The sequence below is a fragment of the Platalea leucorodia genome, assembly GCF_965183815.1.
Source record: "Platalea leucorodia genome assembly, chromosome: 4".
Taxonomy (NCBI): domain Eukaryota; kingdom Metazoa; phylum Chordata; class Aves; order Pelecaniformes; family Threskiornithidae; genus Platalea; species Platalea leucorodia.
Genome location: NC_138826.1, coordinates 90414450 through 90441532, shown reverse-complemented (window position 1 = coordinate 90441532; position 27083 = coordinate 90414450). Strand labels below are relative to the sequence as shown.

General features: G+C 41.3%; 1 protein-coding gene across 3 annotated transcripts in view; it reads left to right on the top strand.

Moving 5' to 3' along the window:
- Positions 1-19500, top strand: part of TBK1 (TANK binding kinase 1) — a 31036-nt gene extending 11536 nt beyond the window's left edge. For 2 of the 3 annotated variants that reach the window (XM_082310030.1, XM_082310031.1), the window contains exons 8-21: positions 1356-1535; positions 3719-3915; positions 5179-5237; positions 6417-6508; positions 6899-7000; positions 9405-9483; positions 10356-10477; positions 10605-10681; positions 11038-11077; positions 14440-14541; positions 14632-14728; positions 15782-15888; positions 16196-16267; positions 16991-19500. In XM_082310030.1, coding sequence (XP_082166156.1) covers positions 1356-1535; positions 3719-3915; positions 5179-5237; positions 6417-6508; positions 6899-7000; positions 9405-9483; positions 10356-10477; positions 10605-10681; positions 11038-11077; positions 14440-14541; positions 14632-14728; positions 15782-15888; positions 16196-16267; positions 16991-17042 — 1378 coding nt within the window. In that variant the 3' untranslated portion in view covers positions 17043-19500. Of the gene's footprint in view, positions 1-1355; positions 1536-3718; positions 3916-5178; positions 5238-6416; positions 6509-6898; positions 7001-9404; positions 9484-10355; positions 10478-10604; positions 10682-11037; positions 11078-14439; positions 14542-14631; positions 14729-15781; positions 15889-16195; positions 16268-16990 lie in introns of those variants that run through there. The other variant, XR_014227965.1, reaches the window with a different exon arrangement.
- The last annotated feature ends 7583 nt before the right edge of the window (positions 19501-27083 follow it).

Below are 27083 nucleotides of genomic sequence, written 5' to 3'. Positions count from 1 at the left end.
CACTTTAACATGTTCTCATAGTATTTTTTAAATTTTTTTATCATCATATTTTTGCTTCATATGTCATAATACTCAGTAGGAAGAGCCATGGAAGATCTAATCTCCATATGATCTTAAAAACACCTCCCATAACCCATTTACCTATTTATCTTCCTGAGACTTCTTCAGTACTTTAAAGTTGCTACTCTTTCATAGTAAAGGGAGAAAGAAATTGTTCTGTGAACAGACTCTGGAAACAAACTTTTCTGAAAGCCAAATATGTAGATCCATAAGGGATGTAAAGTGAAAGTCTGGTTTACATCAATTCATTAGTTTGTAGTGTGCAGAACTTGCAATTTATATGTATTTTTCATGATACTACTCAGCTGTTTCCTCTGCTTATTCCATACGATTAAAGTGCTTGAAATAATAAAGGAAGCAGATTTTTTCATTAAACATCTGTTTACAGTAATATTTTCAAGTAGCATTTAAACAGTATTTACTGCTACAAGCTTAGTAGTAAAGTGAGTTTGAGCACAGCATTCACTGACCTCTAATGAGGCCATCAGCGTTCTTGTTAGCCACTGGAGCTCGCTTCAAAATGTTACCAGTTTTACTGCTGGATTCAGGCTTGACGTGTACATAATGTTAAAACTTTGAAGAAGTTGTTTATGATAACACAGGAGTAGGATCCATAAAGTTCCTTGCAATTCAGATTCTCAAAGTAGAACTACAAGAAATATAAGCTGGCCTTTCTCCTAGAATAGTAATGACTGTAAGGCAATAGTTGCACATTTTTCTTTGCAGCTGCGTGTGTGGAGTACTTATTCAGCCCCATCTCAATCAGGACGAATTCTGTTAGTGTTGACAATTTAAATAATGAGTCTTTGCTAACGCAGCTGATTTTGATTGAAAGCAACATAGTGTGCTCACACAAGCAGCTCAGCCAGCAAACCATAAATGGCAGTAGCTTCCTTCAAAGTGATAAACTGTGGTGAGTGTGTAGGGTGAGCTGGATAAAAGACTACTGCCCAGCAGTGGTAGAAGGTGACCTTTGCTCTACAACGTAGACTTTTTAAATTGCATACCATTCTTCCAATGCCTGTGAAATTTGTCAGAAACCAAGGAAAAAATACTTGATAGTTGAGCATAAAAAGGTAAGAGATAAAGTATGTGCATTAATGAAAAACAGTGGACATTAGCATTGAACATTTTGTTGTTCAGTAGAGGGGGGGAAAAAAAAAGCACTGGAGTATTATTCAAGGGATAATAGATTTGCATTCATGAGACAAGTCAAATGAAGTATTGCTGTTGATTACAAGGTGCAAAGATCCAAGTAGATCCAAGTTGTCTTATCTCTTCCTGGTGTCCTCTAGGGGCCTGCAAGTTCTGCTCACACCTGTCCTTGCGAATATTCTTGAAGCAGACCAGGAAAAATGCTGGGGATTTGACCAGTTCTTTGCAGAGACAAGTGACATACTGCACCGAATAATAATCCACATCTTTTCACTACAGCAGATGACCTTGCACAAAGTTTATATTCACAGCTATAATACGTAAGTGTTCTCTCTCTCTCTCTCCATTACTTTGCTCTTACTCAGGGAAAGAGTATGGTGACCTCAGATCACCAGTGTTACAAATTCAGTAGTCTTTCCTTGGCAGTTTATTTGAGGAAGTGAAAGATTGTAATTCTCCTGTGTAGTCACAGTGCATAGAAGCATGCTGACCAAAAATAAAAACAAAATCATTGAAGGTCAAATCAACTGATCTTAAACTTGGTCTTAATCAGTGACAGAATACAGACATAATTCTTGACATGTTACAATGTGCATGTGTTCTTAATGGATACCAACTCATCCCACATTTGTGTATGTTACTTATTTACAAAGTTGTTTTCCAGAGATTGTGTTCAACTCTTGCTTTTCTTATCCTGTCCTCAAGAATACAAAATGTGCACGTCATCTGTGTCTGACATTAAACTCTTACAGGGGTTCTGAAGTTGTAATTGGTACAGTTTAGGATCCTGAGTTATATGGAGTTCACTTTATGGTTGTGTCACGGTTTAACCCCAGCCAGCAACTAAGCACCACGCAGCCGCTCGCTCACTCCCCCCCAGTGGGATGGGGAGAGAATCGGAAGGGTAAAAGGGAGGAAACTCGTGGGTTGAGATAAGAACAGTTTAATAATTGAAGGAAAATAAATTAGAACAGTTAAATAGGCAAAGCAAAAACCGTGCACGCAAACAAAACAGAACAAGGAATTCATTCGCTACTTCCCATCGGCAGGCAGGTGTTCAGCCATCCCCAGGAAAGCAGGGCTCCATCACGCGTAATGGTTACTTGGGAGGACAAACGCCATCATGCCCAATGTCCCCCCTTTCTCCTTCTTCCCCCAGCTTATATACTGAGCATGACGTCATATGGTATGGAATAGCCCTTGGGCCAGTCTGGGTCAGCACCCCCCCCCCCCCCCCCCCCCCGGCTGTGCCCCCTCCCAGCTTCTTGTGCCCCCAGCAGAGCAGGGGAAGCTGAAAAGTCCTTGACCAGTGTGAGCGCCACTTAGCACCTATTTAGAGACAGCTTAGCACTACTTAGCAAGAACCAAAGCATCAGTGTATCATCGACATTGTTCTCATCCTAAACCCAAAACACAGCCCCATACCGGCTACCAAGAAGAAAATTAACTCTATCCCAGCTGAAACCAGGACAGGTTGTTAAGTCCTGATGTTAAAAGCTGTAAAGTCTGGTTTACAGTTTGATAGAAAAATAAGTGCCTTTTCTTTGCCTTATTACAGGTAATACAGAGCATGTGTTATTCTCTAATATGCGAACAGATACGGTTATTTCATCAAATGTGTAAATACAGTTCTGGTGTTTTCCAATTTTCTTTTCTATTCTGTCATTTGTATTTTGAGAGAGCCCAAATACTATCTTTGCAGAGAAATCTTGCTTGTAGCTCAAACTGCTGTTTGTACTTTATTTTTAAAATTTATTTTATTATTATTTACCTTTATGATTATTTATATACTAGCTGTAGTATTAAGAAGTGACAGTGTACTAGTGCTGCACAGGAGGCAAATTGGTTCTTCCTGTTAGTGTGCTTAAGGTTTTTCTTCTTTGTGGGAGGTTTTGTTTGTTTGTTTGTTGGGGTTTTTTGGGGGAGCAGGGAGGTTTGTTATAAATTCTTATGCCTTGTATCCATTGATTGCTGGAAATAAAATACCAAAGTGCCTTTTGTCTCCCTTATCCTTGCTGTTTTAGGAGATAATCTGGCTGGCTGTTAGCTTACAGGCTGAATTTAAGGTGTGTGCTTTTTGACATGTAAAGCACCAGACTTTTCTCTTGGAGAGACCATCCGTCTCCTTTGAAGAAATGGGTATGCCTGAGAAAACTAAAGTGTGCTTCCTTCCTCTCCTCTGGTGTTGCCTGTTTTCACTGACCTTCAGACTTCAGGCCAAAGCGAGTTTGTTTGCACAGACGTGCTTTGGTGGAAAATCAGAGGTAGAAAGGGAAATTTGATATTTTGCAGGAAATAGCGTTTATTTTTGTAACAGAGCAACCTGGAGCCTGAGGCAGTGTGCTGCTTTTTGTTCTGCTTATAAGTCAAATACTTTATATGTAAAACCAGTTCTTAATTAATCAGAAGTAAAAGGGATTTTTATTTAAGTAATACAAAATCTGTATTCTTGAACTATTGTAGTGAGTCTTAACTACTACTGAATGTATTGTTTGTATTATAGAGCTGCTATATTTCATGAGTTGGTCTACAAACAGACAAAAATACCGTCTCAGAATCAAGAACTGATATATGAAGGCCGGCGTTTAATACTAGAGCCTGGCAGATTGGCACAGCACTTCCCTAGAACAACTGAGGAGAATCCTATCTTTGTAGTAAGCAGAGAGGCTGTGAACATTGTTGGATTGATCTATGAAGAAGGTATATGAAAGTCATTTCCCCTTTCCTACAGCTATCTTTTGTAAATAGTTTGGGTTATTTCATTATCGTTTTATGTCTGTTATGTCTTAGAAATAGTGTTTGAAAAGTTTTTCTGATGCCTGAAGATCTAAGTATGCAGTCCAATTTTTCTTCAAAAATGCTGAGTATCCAGCATATTTTTACAGAAGCAGTAGCTGCTTGTGCTGTGAACCTGAGCATTTGTGTGTTAAGATGTAGTGGTGCATATGGAGTTCGGAAATTTTTTGAAGCATGACACTTTTAACAAGTGGAAAGGAACACTGTAGAATGTAATTCAAAGCTGGTCCTTTTGTTCCATTACTTACTAAGTGGAAATTCAAGTTTTGCTTTTTTTTTTTTTTTTTTTAATTTTTATTCGTCATGAATGTGGTTAACCTTTCAGTTAACAGAGGAGGTCTTAATAACTTAACCTTGGCTTAGAGGATAAGGTAATGCCATAACAGAAAAAAAAAAAAAAAAAAAGAAATTAAGTTTTTGCATTTCCATTTATCATTGAGAGGCTTATAGAAAGTCCTGTACCAGAGCCCCTTTTTATAAGAGTTGAGCTGGAGGACATGCCTGCAGTTGGGAGGTCAGTGTTGCTTTTGTCAGTATGTCTATGTACTGACTGCTCGGGCCAGCTGGCACTCACACAGAGGTGCCGAAGAGTGGGGGTAGGTGAGCTGTTTGTGGAAGGATCAACAGGGCCTTTATATTGTGTCAGAGCTTTCTGAAGGAGTCAGTGAGCATGAGGACAAAGGAGATTCAGCTGATAGAAGCTACCCTAGGTTTTAAAAAGCTATTTGGTGAAGTCCTGCCCTTAAGAGTCTCAGTGAAACCAAGTAGCCATGAGATGAGAGGGGACGGTCTCCCGTGCGGGCAAACATAGAACAGAAAGCTGAAGAACAGAAATAAATGTTTGGCTTTCTCAACGGAGAGAGATCACTAGTGGAGGCCTGCATGAAGTCTGTGCTGTGCAGCATGTTCAAAAGTGAGTCTGGAAAAGGAAGTGAAGGGCAGTTTGCTGAAGATACCGAGTTATTTAAAGCATTTAAGGCAAAGGCTAGTTTTGAAGGTGCGCATGAGAACCACACGATATTAAAAGGCTTGGCAGCAACAGATTAGTTGAAAATCCGTGTAGATACACATAAAAACAGTGTACAGGGTAGTGGGGGGGGAACAGTCTGAACTTTTGAAGTCTCTTATGGAAAATAAGAAAATACAGATGTTTGTTTTATGTTTCAGTTTTACTTCCTAAAGTACATCAACGTTATGATTTGGATGGGGATGCCAGTATGGCTAAAGTGAGTAATTATGGTTTTAATTTATATACCTGTCTCAGATAATGATACTGAAATGAAAGCTACTTGATTTTCAGATGAGTAATGTTAATGAAACTATTTTTAATATGCTAGTGAGGATTCTGATTGACAGAAATGTATTTGTTAAGAAGGGCTCCAAAAGTATATTAAAGCCATACTTTGTATGCAAAATATGTTTGTATATTTTTTAAGAAAAGAACAAACCCAAAAAACAGCCTTCTAAAGTCCAAGTGCTTTGCTACTGCATAATTCAGTGATGGGGGGAAAGGAGCCTGCCACTTGGGAGTCCTGAAGTTAGCTAGAAGATTCATAACAGCCCCTGTGATGGTGGAAAACTTACCGTAAGAAAAATAACTTTCATCTTTCTCTCAATAGAGAGGAGTCTCTAGGACTCTTCAGGAGAGTGGAATTTCTGTTGCCTCTTGCAAATTTTCAGAACCTGTGGGAGACAAGTAGAGGATGTTTCATTCTTTCGGTCATTTTTCTAAAATTACTGAATGTATGCATTGCCATGCTTTGACTTTGTGACCGCCATTTAGACTATGCCTGTAAAATACTGCTGCTGAGGAGCCTTGTATTCAGGCATGGCAGTCCTGAAAGCATATGTCTCTTTGAATACCAGAAGTCTTTACAATTAATAAACAGAAAGTCATCAGTTGATATTAAGTATTAAAATATTGTAAATTATCATTTCAGAAACTTTGTTCACAATTCTAAATAATGCAGCAAACTTGTAAGTGGAATTAGGTGAATGAAGAGAGTCCCTAGCCTTAGCATTTAAAAATGTGTCATTTTTTACAAGTTTCTTTTAATGTATGCGTTTAATTCCTAAACTACTGAAGAAATGTACTTGTGACTTTCCAGAAATTAAAGTAAATCCTGAGAGTAAGTGGTGTCATTTTTGTTTATAAGAGACTTATTTTCATCCCTAACAGATATTTCAACATAACTGGAAAAACTCATTACCATGTTTAGCTCTGTCTCCATAATGAGTGTTCGGTTATCTCCCGACTAAAGTTTGGGCAAAGTTATGCATTTTAAACTACCATCTTCATGTTACTCTTTCTTTTATTAATCTGTGTTACTCTCTTGTGATTAATTGACTTGAAACAATTGTTAAGAGAATGCCAGATTAGTAACAATGTTTTCTTTTTCCACCAGGCAGTAACAGGTATTGTATGTTATGCCTGTAGAGTTGCCAGTTCTTTGCTACTTTACCAGGAGCTGATGCGAAAAGGAATACGATGGCTAATGTAAGCAATTGATTGAATTTCATTGCACTTTTTTTAATTGAGAATACATAATTCTGTGATCTCCCAGTATCCTGGGAGGTTTTCTTTACTCCTTGTATATGAACAGGCTTTCTGAATTTTTTCCTTTCTGTCATTAAGGAAACAAAAATAATTTTTTCTGACAATAAGGTTTAGGTATTTGGAATTTGACTTTCTTCTGTGGATAATTTAAGTCTAACCTCTGGTAACATGCAGGTACAGCTTGCACAAGATAGTTTTATATGAGAATTAGACATCTCTAACTGAAAGCAATTCTTACTTGCAGTTATTACTGTAGGTATATTGTATTACTGATTGCTGGTAAGATGGCAGTTGATACTTTTGTTATAGACTAATGCTTCACTCTTTCAGTGAAATAATCAAGGACGATTACAATGAAATGGTTCATAAAAAGACAGAGGTTGTCATCAGGCTGGATTTCTGCAGCAGAAACATTGAGAAAGCTGAGAAAATGTGAGTAGAAGCACTATACTGAGTGCATTGTTTTGTCATTATCATCTTTAATGATGGAGATATTTTAAGTTATGTTTATTTACAGGTTTTTGCATATGAAAATTAAATTTGAGTCGGCATGGATTTGCTGATGGCAGTGACTTAAGCAGATTTAGTAATATGCTTTACTCAAACTGGAGTGCTAATTTTGCTGCTTAACGTAGTGGGAACAAGTAATTACTATGGAGTAGTAATTACTTGTGTACCTTTTCTCCTTTCTTCTTTGACGCAGCTTATTTGCTGTTGTTGACTTTAGAAGCTATAGTAAAGCCTGGACAAAGAATCAAGTAGCTTTCCTTTCATTAGTGCTGTAGTGCTTTTGTCACTGAGTTTGCTTGTGTGTGTTCATTAAGGATAACTTTAAATACTGCCCCTTTTACAGCTTTAAGACGATAGCATTTTCTGTATGGAAGAAATTTTAATGTTGAAATATAACATAAAGCAGCTGCAAAAAACAAACAAACAAACAAAAAAAACCCCAAAAACCGCAAAAAATCACCAAAAAACAACGCTGCATTAGGATATCACTAGATCACAGTGCATGCACATGGGGATGCCAAAAGTAAGCTGCATAGGAAATTCTATTTCTGTAATTTTTTTAAGTGACTGACTATTATGTTATTTTTGTCTGTTTTGGTTAATTCAAATGGCAGAAGTCTGTATCACAGAATCTCACTGTTGCCCATATGGACCCATTTAGATCTATATAGTAGAAAGTTTTTAAGAGTGCTTTCTTTAAAACTGACAAAATTTATAATAAGGAGCAACTGAAGGATTGTTATCTTTTAGCATAGGAGACTTCCAAGTTTCAAAGACCACAGAAGGCACCTTATTTCTCGTCTTCCATTCCAAGGAAGCAAATGTTTTCCAGTGGTCAGACTCTTGTGCCCTACCTCTTTCAGTCAAGTGCTATCTGTAGGAGACAGGATTGCACCATTGAATTCTCCCTCCAAGTTTCATTTTTTCTCTCTCCTGATCTTTGTTTTATCTCCGAGTCCCACTCAATGTCCAATTCTCAGTCACATTCTTTTCCGCTTTTAAAGTGTCCTGGCAGTGTTTTGTTCAGTCTTTCCACAAACTAGCATTAGTTCCGTCTTTAAGGTGCGTTATTCTTACACAGCCTGATACAAACTTTAAACCCCAGCTCTTCAGAGGATTCTCCTATGGGTAGTTGTTTTCCTATTCAGCCTACTGCCAATCTTCCCCAAATGCTGTCTTGGTCATAGGATTCTCTAAACTTGCTTCCCAGCTGCTCTGAAAATGCAGATGTCCACGAGATGATTAATGCACACATGTAGAGCTATTAGGTTTGCAGAGTAGACTTAAGAATAGACTTAAGCCATGTTGGAGCTGCTATGCATATGCAGATTGAACAGCTTGTATGTATTACGGATACCCAAGGATTTGTCATATTTGCTGTGTGCATGCCAAACACATACAAACTGACACACCTCTGCTTTAAGTTACTTGCTTAAAAAAAAAAACAAAACCCACAAACAAAAACCCAGCAGTGAAACTAGCAAGATAATAGTATACCTGTGTAGCCTAGTTAGAAATCATCAGGGCTGTAATCCAAACTCTCCTTCAAGCCAGTTTACACTAAGTGACAGGACTGGTTCTTGTTCATTCTGTATTTGGTCCAGATAGCTTCTTCCTGCATTCTGCCAGGTCCCCACAAAGAAAGGTAAACAAAGTATTGAACTTGGGCAAAGTATGTATTTTTTGAAAGCAGCTGAGCTGGTTTTGATGGTGTCTTTAAAAATAAAATGTGCCTGTGACTGTAACATGAAAAATATCATCCTGAATGATTTACTTGGCACTTGAGCTAAGGTCATACGGAAAGTATCAATATGAACAGATGGTGCTATTAACCCAGCCTTTAAGGTTTTGGTAGTTCAACCAACGCAAGGTTTTGGTAACTCAGCCTTTCCTATAAGTTTCCACAGAAAAGCATTTTGGTGCACTAGAGTATTAGTTTGTTGTGTGTCGTTGACTACTTTAAGTAACTTTAGTTTGGTAAGCTTTTAAAAATTATTTGATGAGAGGAAATAGTTTTACACTGCCTGTTGAGTACAAGTAATGAGAATAGAATAAAGAAGTCGGGAATGGAAGTTTCAAACTTCTTTTTAACAGTTCAAACATAGGAAAAAAAATTCAAGGAATTTTTTTTCGTAACTAAAATGTTTATATTATTAATGGCCATTAAAGGTTGTCAGTGTTTCATGGTTGCTGCTTGACAGATACTGTATTTCATATAAAAGAAAAGGTAGTTATTGTTAATCTCTAGATTCAAGGAATATTTTGAGTGTATTCACTGCTTGTTTATTTTCTTTTTTAACTGTGGTGGGGTTTTTTTTGTGGTCAGATATGAGAATTTGATGCAGATCAACTTGGAAGCATCAGAAGTAGATGAAATTTCAGAGATACACACAAAACTGTTGCGTGTAAGTATCTTACAAAGGCCGTGTCATTCTCAAAATGGTGTTTCTAAAGAAAAAGGCAATACACAATAACACAGATTTTTCTGTGAATAACTCTGAATTTTCAAAGTCATTTCTAGACTGTCAAAGGTTGTTGAAATGCCCATACTGAGATGTGGATATCTTTCTGAAAACAGAGTAAATCCTTTTTATTAGCCCAGTGTAGTGAAAATAATAAGTTCCTGAAAATACAGTCTCATATTCTAAAATACTCAAGTAAAAAATTATAACGACAAAATATATTTTACTTTGAAGTTTTTTTTCCCTTTCCTTAAAGAATTTTAAACTACTTTGTTGGCTTTCTAAAATGATACGTACACAAACACACTTCAGAGTGATCTGCTTCGCAATTTGCATCATTTTCCAGACAAGTAAGGAAAAATTGAAAGTAACTTTATGCACTGGTGTCCTGGGAGCAGGTATAAAGTTCTCCATTCTAAAAGCAAAAGTTGATTAGTGCATTTTTATTTTGAAGGTTGTATGAACTGCGGAGAAAGAAAAGTGTGAATTATGTGGATAGTCATTATATGAATTCTTAACAAACCAAAAGAACAAGTGTAGAAGTAAATAGGGAATATATGAAAAGTAGAAACTTATTGTTGAGGATGCTGAAAGAAAATAAACGTTAACTAACAGAAATGCCAGCATCAAAGATAACTCTTTCCTTAATAACACCATGTTCTAGCAAAGCCTAGGTAGATAATTGGGCATATTTCTTTAATGAAGGGCAGTGAAACAAACAGGTCTATAGTATTAATGTGCTCAGTCTGTTTTCAGCCTCAAGTAATTTTTTACTTTACCCAGTGGTAAGATTGAACTTTCTTGCCCTTACGTAGCTCTCCAGCTCTCAAGGCACAATAGAAACTAGTCTTCAAGACATCAAAAACAAACTTTCTCCTGGTGGTTTACTGGCTGACAGCTGGGCAAATCAGGAAGGCATGCATCCAAAAGACAGAAAGTGAGTAACTGTATTGATTGTTTTGATATGTATTGAATTCTACATTGAATTGTAGTTCATAAAACTCATTAATAGGTTCTTACGTTTATATATAAAATATCTTATTTTCTTCCTTTTGTCACTCTAGTCCAGAAAGGCTGCAGGCGCTGCTATGTTCCATCACAGATATTTATTATCAGTTCAAAAAAGACAAAGCAGAACGAAGTAAGTAACTTATTTGATTCACTTTTTACGTAAATTATAATGTAAAGGACAGGTCAGTCCTTGTTCCACTAGGATATTTGTGGCAGGAATGGAGAGTTAGACAGCAACATTGAATATGTGTGTAGGTCTTTCTTAGTGAGGTACTGTCTTAAAGCCCATATGAATGAAACGCCACTATTAATCTCATGAATTTGAATTGCAAGACTGGAGAGGAGAAAAAAAAAGTAAATGACCACTTTCACCTATCAGGATAGGAGAAGGAAACCGTATAGGAAATGGGTAAGCTTAGCGGAGTTTTACATAAATACAACTAACAGAATTAAACTGGTAATGTCTGTCATCTGCTCTGATCCTAGGGCTTCCTTATAATGAAGAACAAATTCACAAGTTTGACAAGTAAGTTTTGAAGTTACCTTTGGGAAATACCATGATTGCTTTCAGGTCCTTCAGGTGCTCTTGCCAATAACCTCTTCTGTTGATTTTTATTGTAAACTATAACCTCTTCAGGACTGCTTTGTAAAACATTTCCTTTAAATATCTTAAATACATAGGGGTACCAGCATATGATAATGAGGTGCTTTCTGGCAGTGGAGTTTCTTCACTGATATACCTTCTAAATGTAGATGTGAAATACCTGTTTGTTATCTGGGCATAACTGTCTTATAGGAAGTACATTTTTTTTCCTGTTTTTATAGGGAGGAAAAAGCCCTCAGTTAAGAGTAAAGTGACTTTGTAACTAAGGCAGAGATAATTTTCTACAGATGAATAAAATATGGGCTAGCTGAATGGCATTCTAGAATGATTTAATCTTCCAGGAAATACAGCACACAAAATAAATTTTAATTCAGTTCTCCATGCCTGTTTAAAATTGTCACTTAGGAGAGGTGGCCACATTAAGTATCTGTATGTAACCCGGGTGTCTAGTTTCCCATTAGGCTTCACTGACTCTACTGACTAACTCTTGAGCAGCTGTAAACAGCTGCTCTGCTCATGCTGCCATACTTGTCTCAGGATCAATTCAGGTCCTCATACACTGATGCCTAATACTATTTAAGTTGCCCTAAGGTAAAAAACTGGCTGGATGTCTGGGCCCAAAGAGTTGTGGTGAATGGAGTCAAATCCAGTTGGTGGCCGGTCACGAGTGGTGTTCCCCAGGGCTCAGTACTGGGGCTGGTCCTGTTTAATATCTTTATCAATGATCGGGACGAGGGGATCGAGTGCACCCTCAATAAGTTTGCAGATGACACCAAGTTGGGCGGGAGCGTTGATCTGCTGGAGGGTAGGAAGGCCCTACAGAGGGATCTGGACAGGCTGGATCGATGGGCTGAGGCCAACTGTATGAGATTCAACAAGGCTAAGTGCCGGGTCCTGCACTTGGGTCACAACAACCCCATGCAATGCTACAGGCTTGGGGAGGAGTGGCTGGAGAGCTGCCTGGTGGAAAAGGACCTGGGGATGTTGGTTGACAGCCACTGAACATGAGCCAGCAGTGTGCCCAGGTGGCCAAGAGGGCCAATGGCATCCTGGCTTGTATCAGGAATAGTGTGGCCAGCAGGACCAGGGAGGTGATAGTGCCCCTGTACTCGGCACTGATGAGGCCGCACCTCGAGTACTGTGTTCAGTTTTGGGCCCCTCACTACAAGAAGGACATTGAGGTGCTGGAGCGTGTCCAGAGAAGGGCAACGAAGCTGGTGAAGGGTCTGGAGCACGAGTCTGATGAGGAATGGCTGAGGCAGCTGGGGTGGTTTAGCCTGGAGAAAAGGAGGCTGAGGGGAGACCTTATTGCTCTCTACAACTACCTGACAGGAGGTTGTAGCGAGGTGGGGGTTGGTCTCTTCTCCCTGGTAACAAGTGATAGGATGAGAGGAAATGGGCTCAAGCTGCGCCAGGGGAAGTTTAGATTGGATATTAGGAAAAACTTCTTCACCGAAAGGGTAGTCAGGCACTGGAACAGGCTGCCCAGGGAAGTGGTGGAGTCCCCATCCCTGGAGGTATTTAAAAGATGGGTAGACGTGGTGCTTAGGGACATGGCTTAGTGGTGGAGTTGGCAGTGTTAGGTTAACGGTTGGAGTCTATGATCTTAAAGGTCCTTTCCAACCTAAATGATTCTACGATTCTATGATTCTAAGGTATTTGAGACATGCTCTGAGACTGGGAAGTAGGACACAAGACAAATGGGAAACCTACACCTTTCTGGATGGACAGTCAGAAGCAGGGCAGGATATCCTTGTGCACCTCAAATGATGCTAGATACTCGTCTTTAATTAATTAAGTTATTCTCCTAGTGGCCGGTCAGTTGAGTGGTTCCCTAGACCTTGTTGAGTGCTATATGAATTTAGACACTGGTTCTGTAATTTTCTAAAAAATTCTTGCTGTTGCTGCCACTAGTGTGGCTTCACTGACAGTTACAGATAGAAATATGCAGAAGGCACTGGTATTCTCACAACCATGCCACTTGATTTTCCCATAGTGAAAGATCAATGGGATAACTGCCAAGTGGAGGGGAGATTGTCTTAAGAGGAGGGACAGTAGGGGCAGGAAACCTGTAAGACAGATCTTGATGTGCTGAAAGAGACTTGGACGCATCATTGCCCTGTAACAGCAAGGAACTGAACTTAATGTGAGCGATAATTTCATCATATGTTCTTAAGGATATGGTTGGAAAACAGGCAAACGTTGGGACACAATCCATAGCTCATTTTAAAACTGCACTCCCTTGGGCAGATTAAAGAAATTTTAGGGCTTTTTCTACTACTCAATGTGTCCTTGCATTAATATGTGAATAACTTTAAATAGACTTCATTTTCATGGTTTTGAACACTGGTATATTTTCTACAAGTGTGGTTCCGGTATTGGGATTGTTCCAGTATCTTTGAGACCCTAACTGCATCTTATTTTATTTGATTCACCCCAGAGAGAAATGGCAGTGGTTTTTGTTAAGAACTGTGTGCTGTTGGCAACAGAGGCTGGCCTTTGTAATATTTACCACTAGATAGACAAGGGAGCAGCACTCAGTTCAGATTTTTTTCTGGTCGAATGACAGGTATGCCTGCCTGATGACAATCCAGCTACACTCCAGGCAGAATTTGATTAACCAACAGTTATCATGCAAGACTTAATGAAATACCAGAAGCAGGTGTTAGACTGTAGTGTCCCAGTATCCCTTTAGTTTTGCTTACTGGTGCAATGCATAGCATGGTAAGGCAGTTACACTGGGATTACTGTCTGCAACACTAACAAGAATTGGGTTTTGTTTTGCTTTCCTGTCCTTATCTGCTTGCTTTTTTCTCTTGTCATAGATTTAAGCTGACACAAAAGTCCTGGTTTTTTCTTGCATGTGTATTACTCAGCACAAAGTATTATTCATATATGCTGGAAGTTCCAAGTGTCTGCAGAAGGCAAATAAGAAACAATAAGGATTTCTGTCCTTTCCATTTAGAGTCCCTTTTCCTTAAGTCACCTGCTTGGATAAATGCTGACTCAGAGAAGATATTTGACCGTTTGTTCATATACAAATAATTGCAATTAAATGCTTCAGATATTTTTTTTTTTTTTCTCTCCCTGCTAGGGAATATTTTTGAAACATAAACTGTCAGTTCATGCAGTGTGTTGAATTCTTATACATTACAACAGCATGAATAAAGTTGGCTGAAGGGATTTTAAGTCCACATACCTCTTCTCCAAGCTTCAGAAAGTAAGTTAGAGGAACAGGGTTTTGAAAGCAGTTTAACACTGTTCCGGTTGTTTCTGTGTTGCAGGCAGAAGTTGTATTTGCATGCTACAAAAGCCATAGCTCTATTCAAAGATGAATGCGTCAGCAAGTATGATGCATTTTTGGACAAGGCTGAGGACTGGACAAGGCAAGTTATTGATTTCTTTAATATTTGGTAATGTTCACTGCACCGCTTTTATAAAAGGAAACTCTTAAAAGAAAACTTTTTTTCTTTTAGGAAAATGCTTCACACAAGGAAGCAGTTACTGGCTCTCACCAACCAATGTTTTGATATTGAAGAAGAGGTATCCAAATACCAGGATTATATAAATGAGGTAGAATGCTTCAAAATTATGTACAGTGTTTGCATAGATAAAAGACTATTCCACATTGTTTAATGTCAATAGTGTTGTTTATAGTAAGTCTTACATTAATGCAGTCTTATTAAAATATCAAGCTGCATGGGTGTAGTATTTGGTCTATAGTAGCTTCAGTGCTGGTGTCAGAGTGGCGTAGAGAGTGGTGTGATTTTTTGAATCCTGACTTGATTTTGGAGTTTGGTGGGGTTTTTTTTGTTTTGGGTTTTTTTGGTGGGGTTTGTTTTTTGTTTGTTTGTTTGGGTTTTTTTTGTAATGTTAGCATTCCCCCAAAAAAATCTGTGCAAATGGATGTGGGTTCATTGAGAAGTGTTCTGTGTAACTGTTGTCATAATGGTATCTGAGCACCTAGAGGATTACCTTAATACTCTTATGAAGCATAAAAACACTACTCCCATATTGAAGATTAGGGGATACATGCTTAGGGATACATGCTTAAGGATACGTGCTAAACCAATGCTGCTGGTGACATGAAAGGAAATGTTTTGTTAAAATTTGGACGGTGACTCTGTGGGATGCAAACTTATCAGAATTAGCTCAAAATTGAAAGAATAAGAGCATTTTCATGCAGTAAAATTATTATTCTTTATAAAGGAAATATAAATGAAAGAAAAGCACCTGATAGGTGTAAAAGCAATTAAGGAATGGTGGACAGCAGCATTTTACTTGTTATTTGTTTGTATTTTGGTAGCACTACTGAAGTCAGTTGTTGAGTAGGATCCTGTTGCCTTAGGATATCTACAAACATAACAAATAGATAATTCTTCCTTTTGAGAGTTTATTATCGAAGTATAAGACAGTTAAGAAGATGGAACAAATCAGGGAGCTATAGGTCATGTCAATACAAAACTCACCATGATGATCTCAACGTGAATATCAGCCACCTTACTACTGTAATGATTTTATGAGGCCTCATAGCAATGAAGAATTTAAAGAAGGATTTTAAGGTGGACATCAAGATACATATGACAACTTATATTGTAACTTACATTTCCTTTTTATCTGTTGCAGTTACAAGATGCTCTGCCGCAGAAGATGTTTGCAGCTTCCAGTGGGATGAAACATAAAATGAATACAGTCTATCCAAGCTCAAACACATTAGTGGAAATGACTCTTGGGTGAGAACTTCTTAATTGGACTGATGTAATATTCTCTACCTGTTATACAGGCGAATTGAAAAAAAAAAATTACAGTTGACTTAGTGATTGCTTTATCAAGACTAAGAATTTTATATTGCAGAAAAAACTTTATATTGCTAAAGTGGTGGTACAGATTTGGAAACTTTTAGTAAATAACCAACCTGTTATCTGTCCCTTATTTTGTATGTTACGACAAATTGATGAAAGCTTTGTGGTGGTGAGCGATCATAGCAGATAACTGTCCCTGTAAAAATTCTAACCTTTCTTTCGCTTCTTGTTACTACAGTATGAAGAAACTAAAGGAGGAAATGGAAGGGGTTGTTAAAGAGCTGGCTGAGAACAATCACATTTTGGAAAGGCAAGGAATGGTTTTCTCTTTTTGGGCTCATATTAGGAACAGGCTTAATTTGGTACATTTTGTAGATCCAGAACTTACTCTAAGGGACAATTCTATAATCTCTTTAACTGTAAATATATTTTTGAACCGTTGATCTGAGGTGTAACAAAAAAAAAGAATGTATTCAAAACCTTGAAACGTTACTGTAAAATCATTCTGACACAGCAGTCGTGGCATGTTTGCATTGCACAGACAGATTCATTCCTTTTAACTCCTCACTTTCAGTCATAACTTTTAACAACTAAGGAATTATACCAATCTGAATGAATGATTTTTCAGTTTTCAGATTGCTTAAATAAAGTGAAGAAAAAGAGGCCAACATATTTCTTATAATCCTGAGAGGGTACTGTCACTATCACATACAGACTGACTTTGCTTTTTTTCTTATGATGATGGTAAAATATATAAAAATAATGATCTCCTGAAAGCTTTAGGGTAAATTGCTGGTGGAGCTGAGCTTAGCTTCAAGCTGAATTGGTTTTGTTTCGTTCCCCACCCCCAGTCCCATACTTGGAGCATAGTATCCTTTCTTCTATCTTCTTTTCACATACAAAATTTAGATACAAATGCATGTGTTGGCATGCAGCAAGGGAAAAGAAAAACCCATAAATAAATTATAATGAATTAAGGATTGATTCTATAATCTAGTCAATCACCTAAGAATACACTGTTTTTTCATTTTAGATTTGGTGCTTTGACTATGGATGGTGGCCTGCGGAACGTGGACTGTATCTAGCTTTCAAAGGACCAGAAGAGGACTTGTAAATTTTTTCAAAGGGGAAAAAAATACTGTTGGGACATTTAAAGGCCGATAATAAATCTGTATCCAGTTTTTTTTTCCCTCTGCAACTGTAGTATTAAAAAAATGTAAATATGTATAATATGTAAATATAAAAGAAATATATATCTTTTTTTGGTCAATGTTAGAATAGAATTACTTCTGGCAGGGAATTTGGCCCCTTGGAGGATCTCTGACGAAGTCCTAAAGGCAAAAGTGTTGTTGATGAAACTGAAGTTTGTTTGCTTTGAATATTGCCCCTTTTTCAGAATGCAGTTTAGTCTTTATTGTAAGAGGACTTGCAGAACTCTAAACATTATGAATAGTCTTAAAGGGTGTTTTGGGTTTCCTTTAACCACCACTGTTATTTTGGAGTCTAGCTGAATGACTCTGATCATCACAGAACATGACAACTGTTTTAAATGAGATCTTTTCACCTAAGTGTGAATAGGGACTAAAAGCACAGACAGGACAGAGTGGAAATGCATTTCTCTTTCCTTCACATCCAAACTGTTAGTTCACTTCCACTTGAGAAAACGAATTCATGATATTTTTTTAAGTTCCTCTCCATATTTGGTGCCATGTTGTCTGTAATCATTTGACTGCTCTGTATATGGAAGTTTTGCACTCCAGGTTGTCAAGACTGAATGGTAAAAACTTCTTTTTTTAAGAGTACAGCATTTTCAGAATTTCCCTGAAATCAGGTTGTTCACCACAAGAGAAGCGGGTTCTTAAAATAAAATAGCTTTTTCAGAATCCTGCTTGCAGGCATAATTTTTAAAAAAGGTTGAAAATCAGTATTAGGAGAATTTGTGGGCAGTCAGTAGACTAGATAGCATCATGCCTCAGTGGTAACTGAATATTGGAAAAATAAGTTAACCTTCTAGATCTTGAAAAGGGACCGCACCCACTGCTGACTTACGACAGATATCAAACTTAGCTGGAAAATTTAGTAAGACTATATATTTATTTTCCGGTATCAGTAGTTACTACTTTCAGTACTACATGATTGGGTTGCAGAGCTGCATAATGAAACAGTCTGCTCCAAAATACGTGTAGGAGAGGAGAAAGAGAAGAGGAAAACAAACAAACAAAAACTCAGAAAACACCCCTTACTTTGTTTGGATCCTACAGGTGTACTTACTTCTTTCAGACGAAAAGCATGCAAATATTGCAGGACTCCTCCTTTCCTTGTGGAAACCTGGCCGTGGATGTTCAATGGTGTCCATAGCACTTCTAGTTGCTATATTACATCTGTAAGAAGAGCTGGACCAACTATATTTAGAATTTTCTATAATTAGTGGTGAAACATTTAGGTATAAACTAAACAGCGGTAACCTGTGATAGCATCTGATAATTTTGTGATGCTTATTCCCTGTCCAGGTCAGAATACAAAACATTTCCATTGCATTTTTTTTAAATATTTGAACAGAAACTTACGAGATTTATAATTGATTATAATTGATTCTTTCATTGTTAAAAGAAGAGGAAATTCACTGCCTTGATGTCCGAGACCTGCTTTCCAGTGTTCTGGAGAATCAAATATTAAAAGGAAATTCAGATATTTTTACACCTACGTGAGCAGCTTCTTTCTTTGCAAGCTTTGTCCCCCAAAAATCTAGCTATGCAAAAGGAGTGCAACAGTTTGTTATATGCTTTTCCTTGGTTAGCCATGGCATTCTTAACTGTTTGTTTTAAAATACCGGAATCATGTCTAACTGGAATGTTTAATGCCTGCTTGTACATTTGTTCGTTGTTCATGCAGTTTCACTGAGTGTCAGTAAAACACGTGCATAAGTGTTAAAAGGATTGGGTTCTCAAACCGTGCATAAATTGTTTTTTTTTTCCAATATTATGTCTGTAACACTTTGTTGGTTCAAAGGTTCCTAATTTTGAAAAAAATCAAGTGTCGGTTGGAATATATAATTTTCAACTTCTTTATACTGAAGCAGTCTGAAAAAGAACATTCATTGTAGTAACAATATAGTCTGTATGTTGAAGTATGCGCAGCATTCTTTTACATGGTTGAAAATGTTTTGTTATATTTTATGTTCATTTTAAACATTGCTGGTTTTAGTGTTGCTAAATACATCAGTAATCTTAATCTCGTTAAAATTTCTTTTTCTAAAGCAATTTTAACTAAGCAGTAGCTAAGGCACTTGCAGTGATCAGTTCGTAATCTCCTGATTACGTTCTTAGGAAGCAAATAGATTTTTCAAGTCGAAGCATAGTGTATAGTACCATCAATTTTTGGCTCAAACTAAGTGTCCTGATACTATCAGTCATGCTACTGATTTGCCAAAAGAAGTAATAGAAAGTAATATATGGGTCTTCCTCCTGAAGCTGGTTTACTGTTTTGGGGGGTTCAGCTTAGTATATTAATTATCTGTTACTTGAACAAACCTCTCTTCATATGAATTGTGAAAATGCATGAGTGAATGACTTAATGACATAAATACATCATCAACCACTTACTGTACGGTGTGTACTTACTTCCGTGTCTTTCCATAATTTCACTTCCTGTTAATTTCAGTATTATTTTGTAATTTTTATTTCCTCTCAAGGACAAGACAAAGCCTGGAATCTGAAGTAGCAAATTGCAGCTTAGCTTGCACCAGCCAGCTGTCCAGAAAACGTGGCCTGTACAACGGAATCACTAGCATAGGCTACATGGTAGAGCCACTCATCCTTTTTATTTATTTTTTTCACCGCTCTGCTGACGTGTGTTCTGAGCAGTATTAGTTCTCTGTAACGGTGGCAAAATTCCTAGTCTCTGCTCCGTGTGAAACAGTCCGCTGGTGGACCTCAATCAGCACTAATTTAGTTAATCACTGTGGAAGTGGTAATCACAGAATAATTTTGGATATAATACTATGGCAAGGATTAAAAAGGCTGAATGGAAAAGATTACTTCTGGGGTTTTTTTAAGCTTGAAGCCTAGAAGAGGCGAGATGTGGAATAAACTGGAGTTGCATCAACTTGTTTGGGTAAAATTAAACACAGAACTATTACTCAGTAGCTGCATAGCCTGCAGTTACTGTGATCCTCCCATCCAGGGAGGGCAGGGTAATTGGTTTGGCTAGCCACGCTGGGGTAGCTAATCCAGTAACGGCGTCTAGCTAGGGACCTGAAAATCAGCGGGATGGACGCCCGCCCCGGTCTGTGCAGAGGAAACTTGCCTTACCTGTGAGCAGCCTGATGATGGGCGCTTTTAAACTGCCTTCTAAAAATTAAAGAGATGCTGGCCACTTGAAGATAAGTTAGGGGAGAAAAAAAGAATGGCTAGGGTCTGGAAAACTCACTGGAGGGGGACTGGGAAAAAACGGGAGGTGGCTGGCTGAAAGAAGATTGGAAGAAGGGGGGAGCAAAAGTTTTCAGTCATCTAAAGGCTGGTACAGAAGATCAACGTTCACCACCGTGTTTGTGGTGAAAGGATTAGAGATTATATAAAAGGTAGTGCAGTAGTAGAAACAAAAAAATCCAGACTACGAGTTTGGAAAAATTGTTCCAATAGTGAAGAGAGTCAAGTGCCAGAAGAGAGTGTTCTGGGAACTGGGCGATACTGGTTGAAGAGGGCTTTTAGGAACAGGTGAACTGTTGGGAGCTCTTGTGGCCGATTCTGCCATTGGCAAGGCTGCGTGACCTTTTAATTTTCTGTGCGCTAAACAGCTTTTTTTTGTTATTTATTCTACTGATCACAAAAAAATGTGGTGGGGTAGTATCCCCCAGTGGAGCTGGCTATTTTGACCCTGGTACAAGCCTGGCCAGCAGCAGTTGTACTTGTAAATACACATCTTTTGGAGAACTTTGTTTCCTGTTGACAAGGAGGACTGACAGCAACAGGTAGCGCTGCTGGTGTGCAACAAACACACAGCGTTTGCAGTTGTTCAAAGTTGTATTCTGCTCCTGAAAACTTACACAAGCGTCCAGTGAAGTCTGTGAGCACCCGGGCTTCCACAGCCTTCCCGTCAAGGGATGGGTTGTGTCACCGCTGCCTGGCCATGGGAAACCTTTCCCGGACTAGCTGCTTTAAGTAACCTGGGCAGATAATTTTAATCAGAACCTACTAAAGTGCATCACCAGCTCTTGCCAGCTCCCCCTGTGCCAGCTTCGGCACCCTCGAGCACGTTTATGCCTACGGTGCGGGGTTTGTCAGCAATTGCAGAGCCGGCTGTGAGCAAGCGCATCCGTCCGAGCGGCCCTGTGCCGTGCTGGGGGAGCTGAGCTCGGCACCTCGCTACGCCAGCCCGTAGCTGAGCTCGGCACCTCGCTGCGCCAGCCCGTAGCTTTGCTTGGCAGGCACATTTGCTAACTCACGGTGCGAGAAGATGATGCTGGCACAGTCGCGCTGCTGCTCCCGCGCTGACGGACATGGGAGCCCTACAGCGGCTTCAGATTCAGGCAGACAGGAGCGGTTTACAATCTTTAAAGAAATGAGGTGAAAAGACTTCACTGTTTGTTTTTTTTTTGCACTTTCATTCCTTGGAACCCTCCGCGTGAATGTGCAGGTGAATTGCTCATAAATCCTGTATCTGCACATCCTGAAAACGCCTTACGGCCGGGCTACATCCCGCTCTATACCACTTAAAATCTGCGCAAGGCTGCATTGAAACAGATGAAGTTTCCAACGCCTAGGAGACGCGACAGCCGAACGCACCAGTAAGCCCACTGACAATGTTTTCTGAAGCCGTGGGTTCGACAGACCCGGGCTTTACCTCGCTTACGGTGCTGTGACTCGCTGCCAGCTTGCTACAGAAGGGGTGGCCGGGCTCGGAGGAGCGACCGGCGGGGCCGGGGCCCGCGCTGCGCCCGCCTCCCCCCCCGCGCCCCGGGGGCGGCGGAGCCGGCGGCTCCCGCCCGCCGCCAAAGACGGCGACTCCCGCGAAGGCTGCCCGTGGAAACTTCGGCCTGGGCAACAAACAACACCCGAGTCGCCACAAGCAGCGTGTTATTAGGTCTTAATTGCTTTATCCACGGTAGTCAAACGCACCTCCTGGAAACGCTTCACGTCTTCTGTTGCTAACAGACATCATTAGTGAATGCCTTGAAAACGGCAGGCAGAGGTGCTGCTTACATCAACTGCTTTCGAGGGAACGGGGCCGGCGGCCCGGGAGCGCTGCAGAGCCCCCGGCCGCGGCTGCTCCCCGCCGCGGCGTTTCGTGCCGAGAGGACGCGGGGGGCGAGGCGGCGGCAGAGCGGCGCTGCGGGCGGCGGCGGCGGCCGCCGGGTCCGGGGAGGACGCGGGCGCGGTGCGGTGCGGCGCCCCCGCCCCGCCGCCGCCGCCGCCCCGCTCCCCTCGCCCGCGGGTGTCATGTGCGTGAGGCGGCAACCGCCGGCCGCTCGGCGGGGAGAGGCAGGCGGCGTCCGGCGCGCCCCGCTCCGCATGGCGGCGGCGCCGGGCGACGGGCGGGGGAAGCCGCCGCGGGGCCGGGCGGCGCGGGCGGTGTTCCCGCAGCCGGAGGGGGTCCCGGGCCCCCCGTACGGCGTCGGCCGCCGCCGCCCGGCGCCGCCGCGGCCCCGCCACGTCCGCACCATCTTCGAGGCGCCGCCGCCGGAGCCGCCGCACCGCTTCGGGCCGCCGGCGGCGGGAACGTGGTGCGACCTCTGCTGCCGCTTCGTCCTCTCGCAGGGCCTGCGCTGCGCGGGTGAGCGCCCCGGCGGGAAACGGGCGGGAAACGGGCGGGCCGCGGCGGGGCCGCGCTCCCTCGCTGGCGGCGGGCTCGGGGGAGGCTGGCGGGTCCCGGGTTTCACGAAACTGGGGGTTACGCGGCTTGGGGGGGGCAGCTCCGGCGTCTCCCGACCCGCGCCAGGGGCGCGGGAAGCGCCTGCCTCGCCCGGCCCGAGCGGCAGCCTGGGTTTCCCCTCATGAGGCGTTGGAGCGTGAGAGCTGTGAGCCGCGCCCTTCGCGCCCTACAGCTGCGGCGACGGCATAGCGTGGGGCCACGGCGTAGCGTGGGGCGACGGCGTAGCGTGGGGCGACGGCGTAGCGTGGGGCCACGGCGTAGCGTGGGGCGACGGCGTAGCGTGGGCGCAGCATCACCCAGGTAAAAGGGCTCCATCTCCGCCCAGCGGGACGGTAATGCATCTTACAGGGGGTGTAGGTACTGCAGCTCCAAAGGGAGCTCTTGTGGGCTCCCACCTCTGGCAAAAACCATGGGGTCTTGTCCCCGGTCCTTCGAGGAGGAGGAGGAGGCTGTGCCTTGGAGCATCGCACGCCCCATGTAGGCACCGCGTACGTGTCCTTTCGCTCTCTGGGCTCTGATTCATCGTAGGCAAACGTGCATTTTCCTTTCCTTGTGTAGAAAACAACTTTTCTGCTTTTCGGCTCTCATTACCACTGCTGTACTCTAAAATACAGTGATTTCATTCACCTGCTAGCGCCTGTTATTTACAGTAGGAGAACATACATAATCTAGTGCTGGTGAAAAGCCCTCTTTCGCTGTCCCTTGGTTTGAAGAGCATTTGGCCACGTCGCTGGGTTTCATGTTGACCCCGCGAGTGGTTTCGGCGTGGGACCCGGCGGGCGCGCTCGCTTCGCCGGCCGTTCCTCACCCACGGCTGCCGCGCTCCCCCGCTTCTTCGGACAATCTAGTGCTATCCCTAGCGGAGTGACATGTTGAGGTGTGTGGTTTGCCCTTGACTTACGTCACTGAGCCTTTGTTTAACAGATGATATTTGAAACCCACGGTGGGACAGAAAGGTCAGTCTTTTCGTATTGCTTTGTTCTGGCCTAAGGAGATGTAATAACCTCGTACTGTCCTCTGCTGAGACATAAAATTTCTGTTATGATATAATATTCTCACTGTTACACTTACAGTAGCTCTATTTTTACATTTACCAGTTGGAATGGAAATACTTTGGCTGTGAAAATGGAATATTTTTTATTTATCATTTAAGTTAGTGCACCGTTCTGACAGGATGTATAGTGCACTGGTGTGAAAATAGACCTCAAAAACCATTTTTTTTTTTTAATGATCAAATGCTCTGTGGCCAGAACTTCAGGTGTCACATTGGATTATATATCTTCCAGCAACGTTTTCTCAGAATGATTACAGCTTACAATGTTTTTCCTTCTCTTCCATGACAAGCTCCATTTTTATGAGGCATAGTACTTCAAGCTGCTCTCTTGAATTGCTGTTTAAGTAGCAAAGGAACATTCAACATTTATGACCTAGCATGAATATAATACTTAAAAGCTGTAAAGGGGTATGGAGATGAAAGGAAACTAGCTGAAGCACACAAGGATTGCGTTCTTTCCCAGTTCGCAGGCACACCAGCAAGCCAGACTGATGAACAGATCTGGCTGAAAAATTGGCTGAGGGCAACGAAAGCGGTGGCTGCGTCAGGACAGCTCAGAGGCGTGAGGGAACGTGTGGCCGGCTGCCCTCACAGCTCAGAGCTGCTAAGTCCGCTCTGTGGCCAGACGTCAGTCTGCACCCTTGGTCACGGGCTATTCCTTAAGTGAATACAGAAGAAGATGTCCCCTGCTTTGAAAAGGCAGCAGGCACACCTGTGCTCAACATCTAAAGTGCATCTAAACTGGCCTTAAAAACTGCAGCAGATACATCCAGGACTACAGCTGGGTTTGTGGCCACTGTGGCAGCCTCCACTGAAAATGCCACAGTCCCCTTTGGGTATCTACTTGTGAAGCAGAGATTACAGCTGAAGTTACAATTGCAAATGCCTTTCAAAGATTTTAAGCTGCCTGGCAATTTGTGACAGTGCTGAAAGGTTCCCAAATATTTCTGTGTTTTCCAGAGGCCACAAGTGGTAGGGACTTATATTTTATGTCATCTAAAAAGGAAGATGCAACAGCATCTTCCAGATGGTCCACTGCTGATAAAGAGGGAGCTGCATACTAAATCATCATAATGATTCTGAGTCACAAAGACATAGGTATTATATTTATTTAAATTACCCTGTTTGAGTATTGGCTGAAGTCAGTTCTCACTAGATCGTTGCTCTCAAACAAGGTCAGAGTCAGAGGTGCTGAATTTGGTGATAAAAGAGTTAAAAGGCATGAGAAATTCCCTCTGGGATAGGGAAGTACTCAAAGGGCACATCAAAGGAGTCATTTTAAAGTATTTAGGTGCAGGCTTTTTTCTGTCCCAGAGAAAGGATCTGTGACATCTTCATGGGAGCAGGGGTTTCCTTTGAGTGTCTCTGTCCCGCCTTCCCCACAGGGACAGGGAAGATACCTGAGCTCAGCTTCAGGCTTTTCTTTCATCATTTCGCAATGGGGCTGTGGTCGTCTTTGGATTTTTGTACACGACTTGTTACACATCATGAAGTGAGGTGGGACCACTGGAGTGAATGAAGAACCACCGAGAAAAGGTCTTTCTGCCTTCTGTGAGATTTTTGTTTGTAATTCACAAGTTTGTTTTTAGGCTTCTGCTAATAAATTGAAAACATACTTTCATGTAATTTGGGGCAGAAAGATCAGAATGCAAAAAAAGAGTTCAAGGAGATGAATGATCATCTGTTTCAACGCAGTGCACAAGGTGCACATTATTCAAGCAACTTGGAAAAAAAATAAAGCGATGCTGATATTTCTGGACCTCAGCCCAGGAAGAAAGCCACGTGTAATGAAATACCTCTGAAAAGGATGCTTTGTAGTATCTTGAGCTCTTGCTGTTGTTTGGATTCCTTTTCAAGAGAGACTTAATTGGTTTAGCAGTCCAGACTTGCTCTGCTATTCACCTTTTCACCTCTATTATTTGGGGTAAAAACCTGGTGATACTGTGCAGATGCAGAACGCCATTGCCTGGCCTGACTTCTCTGCACAAAGTCGTTTGAAACAGAAGCAGCTGGGATTATTCTGGTTTATACCAAGGAAATGACGTACAATAAAGGGTGGTTTTTCCTTTCTAGCATTCCATTTTTCTTTCAATCTGAGAGTGCTCTGGAGTGATAATTATCAGTTTCTTATATCATACTGATGGTTTCATGGTGTGTAGCATGATGTAGCGTAGCAGCCCTGGAGTTGTTGCATTGTTTCACTGTATCATTTGGCATTTGAAAAATGAGGCATTTCTCATGGTTTTAGGTGAAAGTCTATACTGCCAGGCTTTGGAATACTCTCCGAACAGTTTTATTTTCCCCATAGTCTGGTCAACGGACTGGGTGTACATAGGTGGCGGGGGCGTGAAAGGAATTGTTGTGGACTAGTTGCTCTACACTTCCTACTTCATTTCTGTAACTTTTCTCTTACCTTGCATTTTGACACTTTAATTTCAGATGCACTTCTTCATTGAACCAAACAGAAATATTGCTAGGCCTTTTCAGAAGTTTTATTATTCATTTAAGAGAATATAGAGAAATTATAGGTCCTACGTGACTCTCGGTTCAAACTTTCTGAAGATATTTAAGCAGATGGCATTTAGAGGTACCATGAAAAACAGGTTGTTCCTTTCCAATATTAAGCGACTGGGCCCGATTGGGAATTCACAGATGCTCTTGTTAAAAGCATGACCTTTATGAACTGATATTTATTACTCTTACCAACTGTATGTTGCCTGTGCAACAACATAGATATTGGTGCATGTATTTTGTTTATGTGCCAAGGTTGGTCGGGCTGCAAGAGTGAGGAGACCCAGTACATTGGAATGCTCTAAGGACCTCAGGAGGCAAACAGAGGCTTGCGAGTATTTGTTAAGTTGCCCTTAAAAAGTTGCCTGCTAAAGGAAAAATTAGAATATTTCTGTCAGATTTCTGGTGGTTGGAGCCCTTTATAAAGGTGCAATCGATGAGCGTTGGGTCAGTGGGTATCCTTTAAATGCTAGTTGGAAGTGATGTCCCTCAGCCTGTTTCCTCCTTGCCTATAGCATTACTTTCTATAGGTGTGGCATAATGCCTGTAATGTTACCTGGGTGTAGTGTGATCTGTGCACAGGCAGACACCCCTGTCCTGGCACAGAAACCTCTCCAGTTGCAAGGTGCTCTGCAGAGGTGCAGGAGCCCATGGGAGCAGATAAGACTGCAAGTGTCCTCTTCCTCTCAAA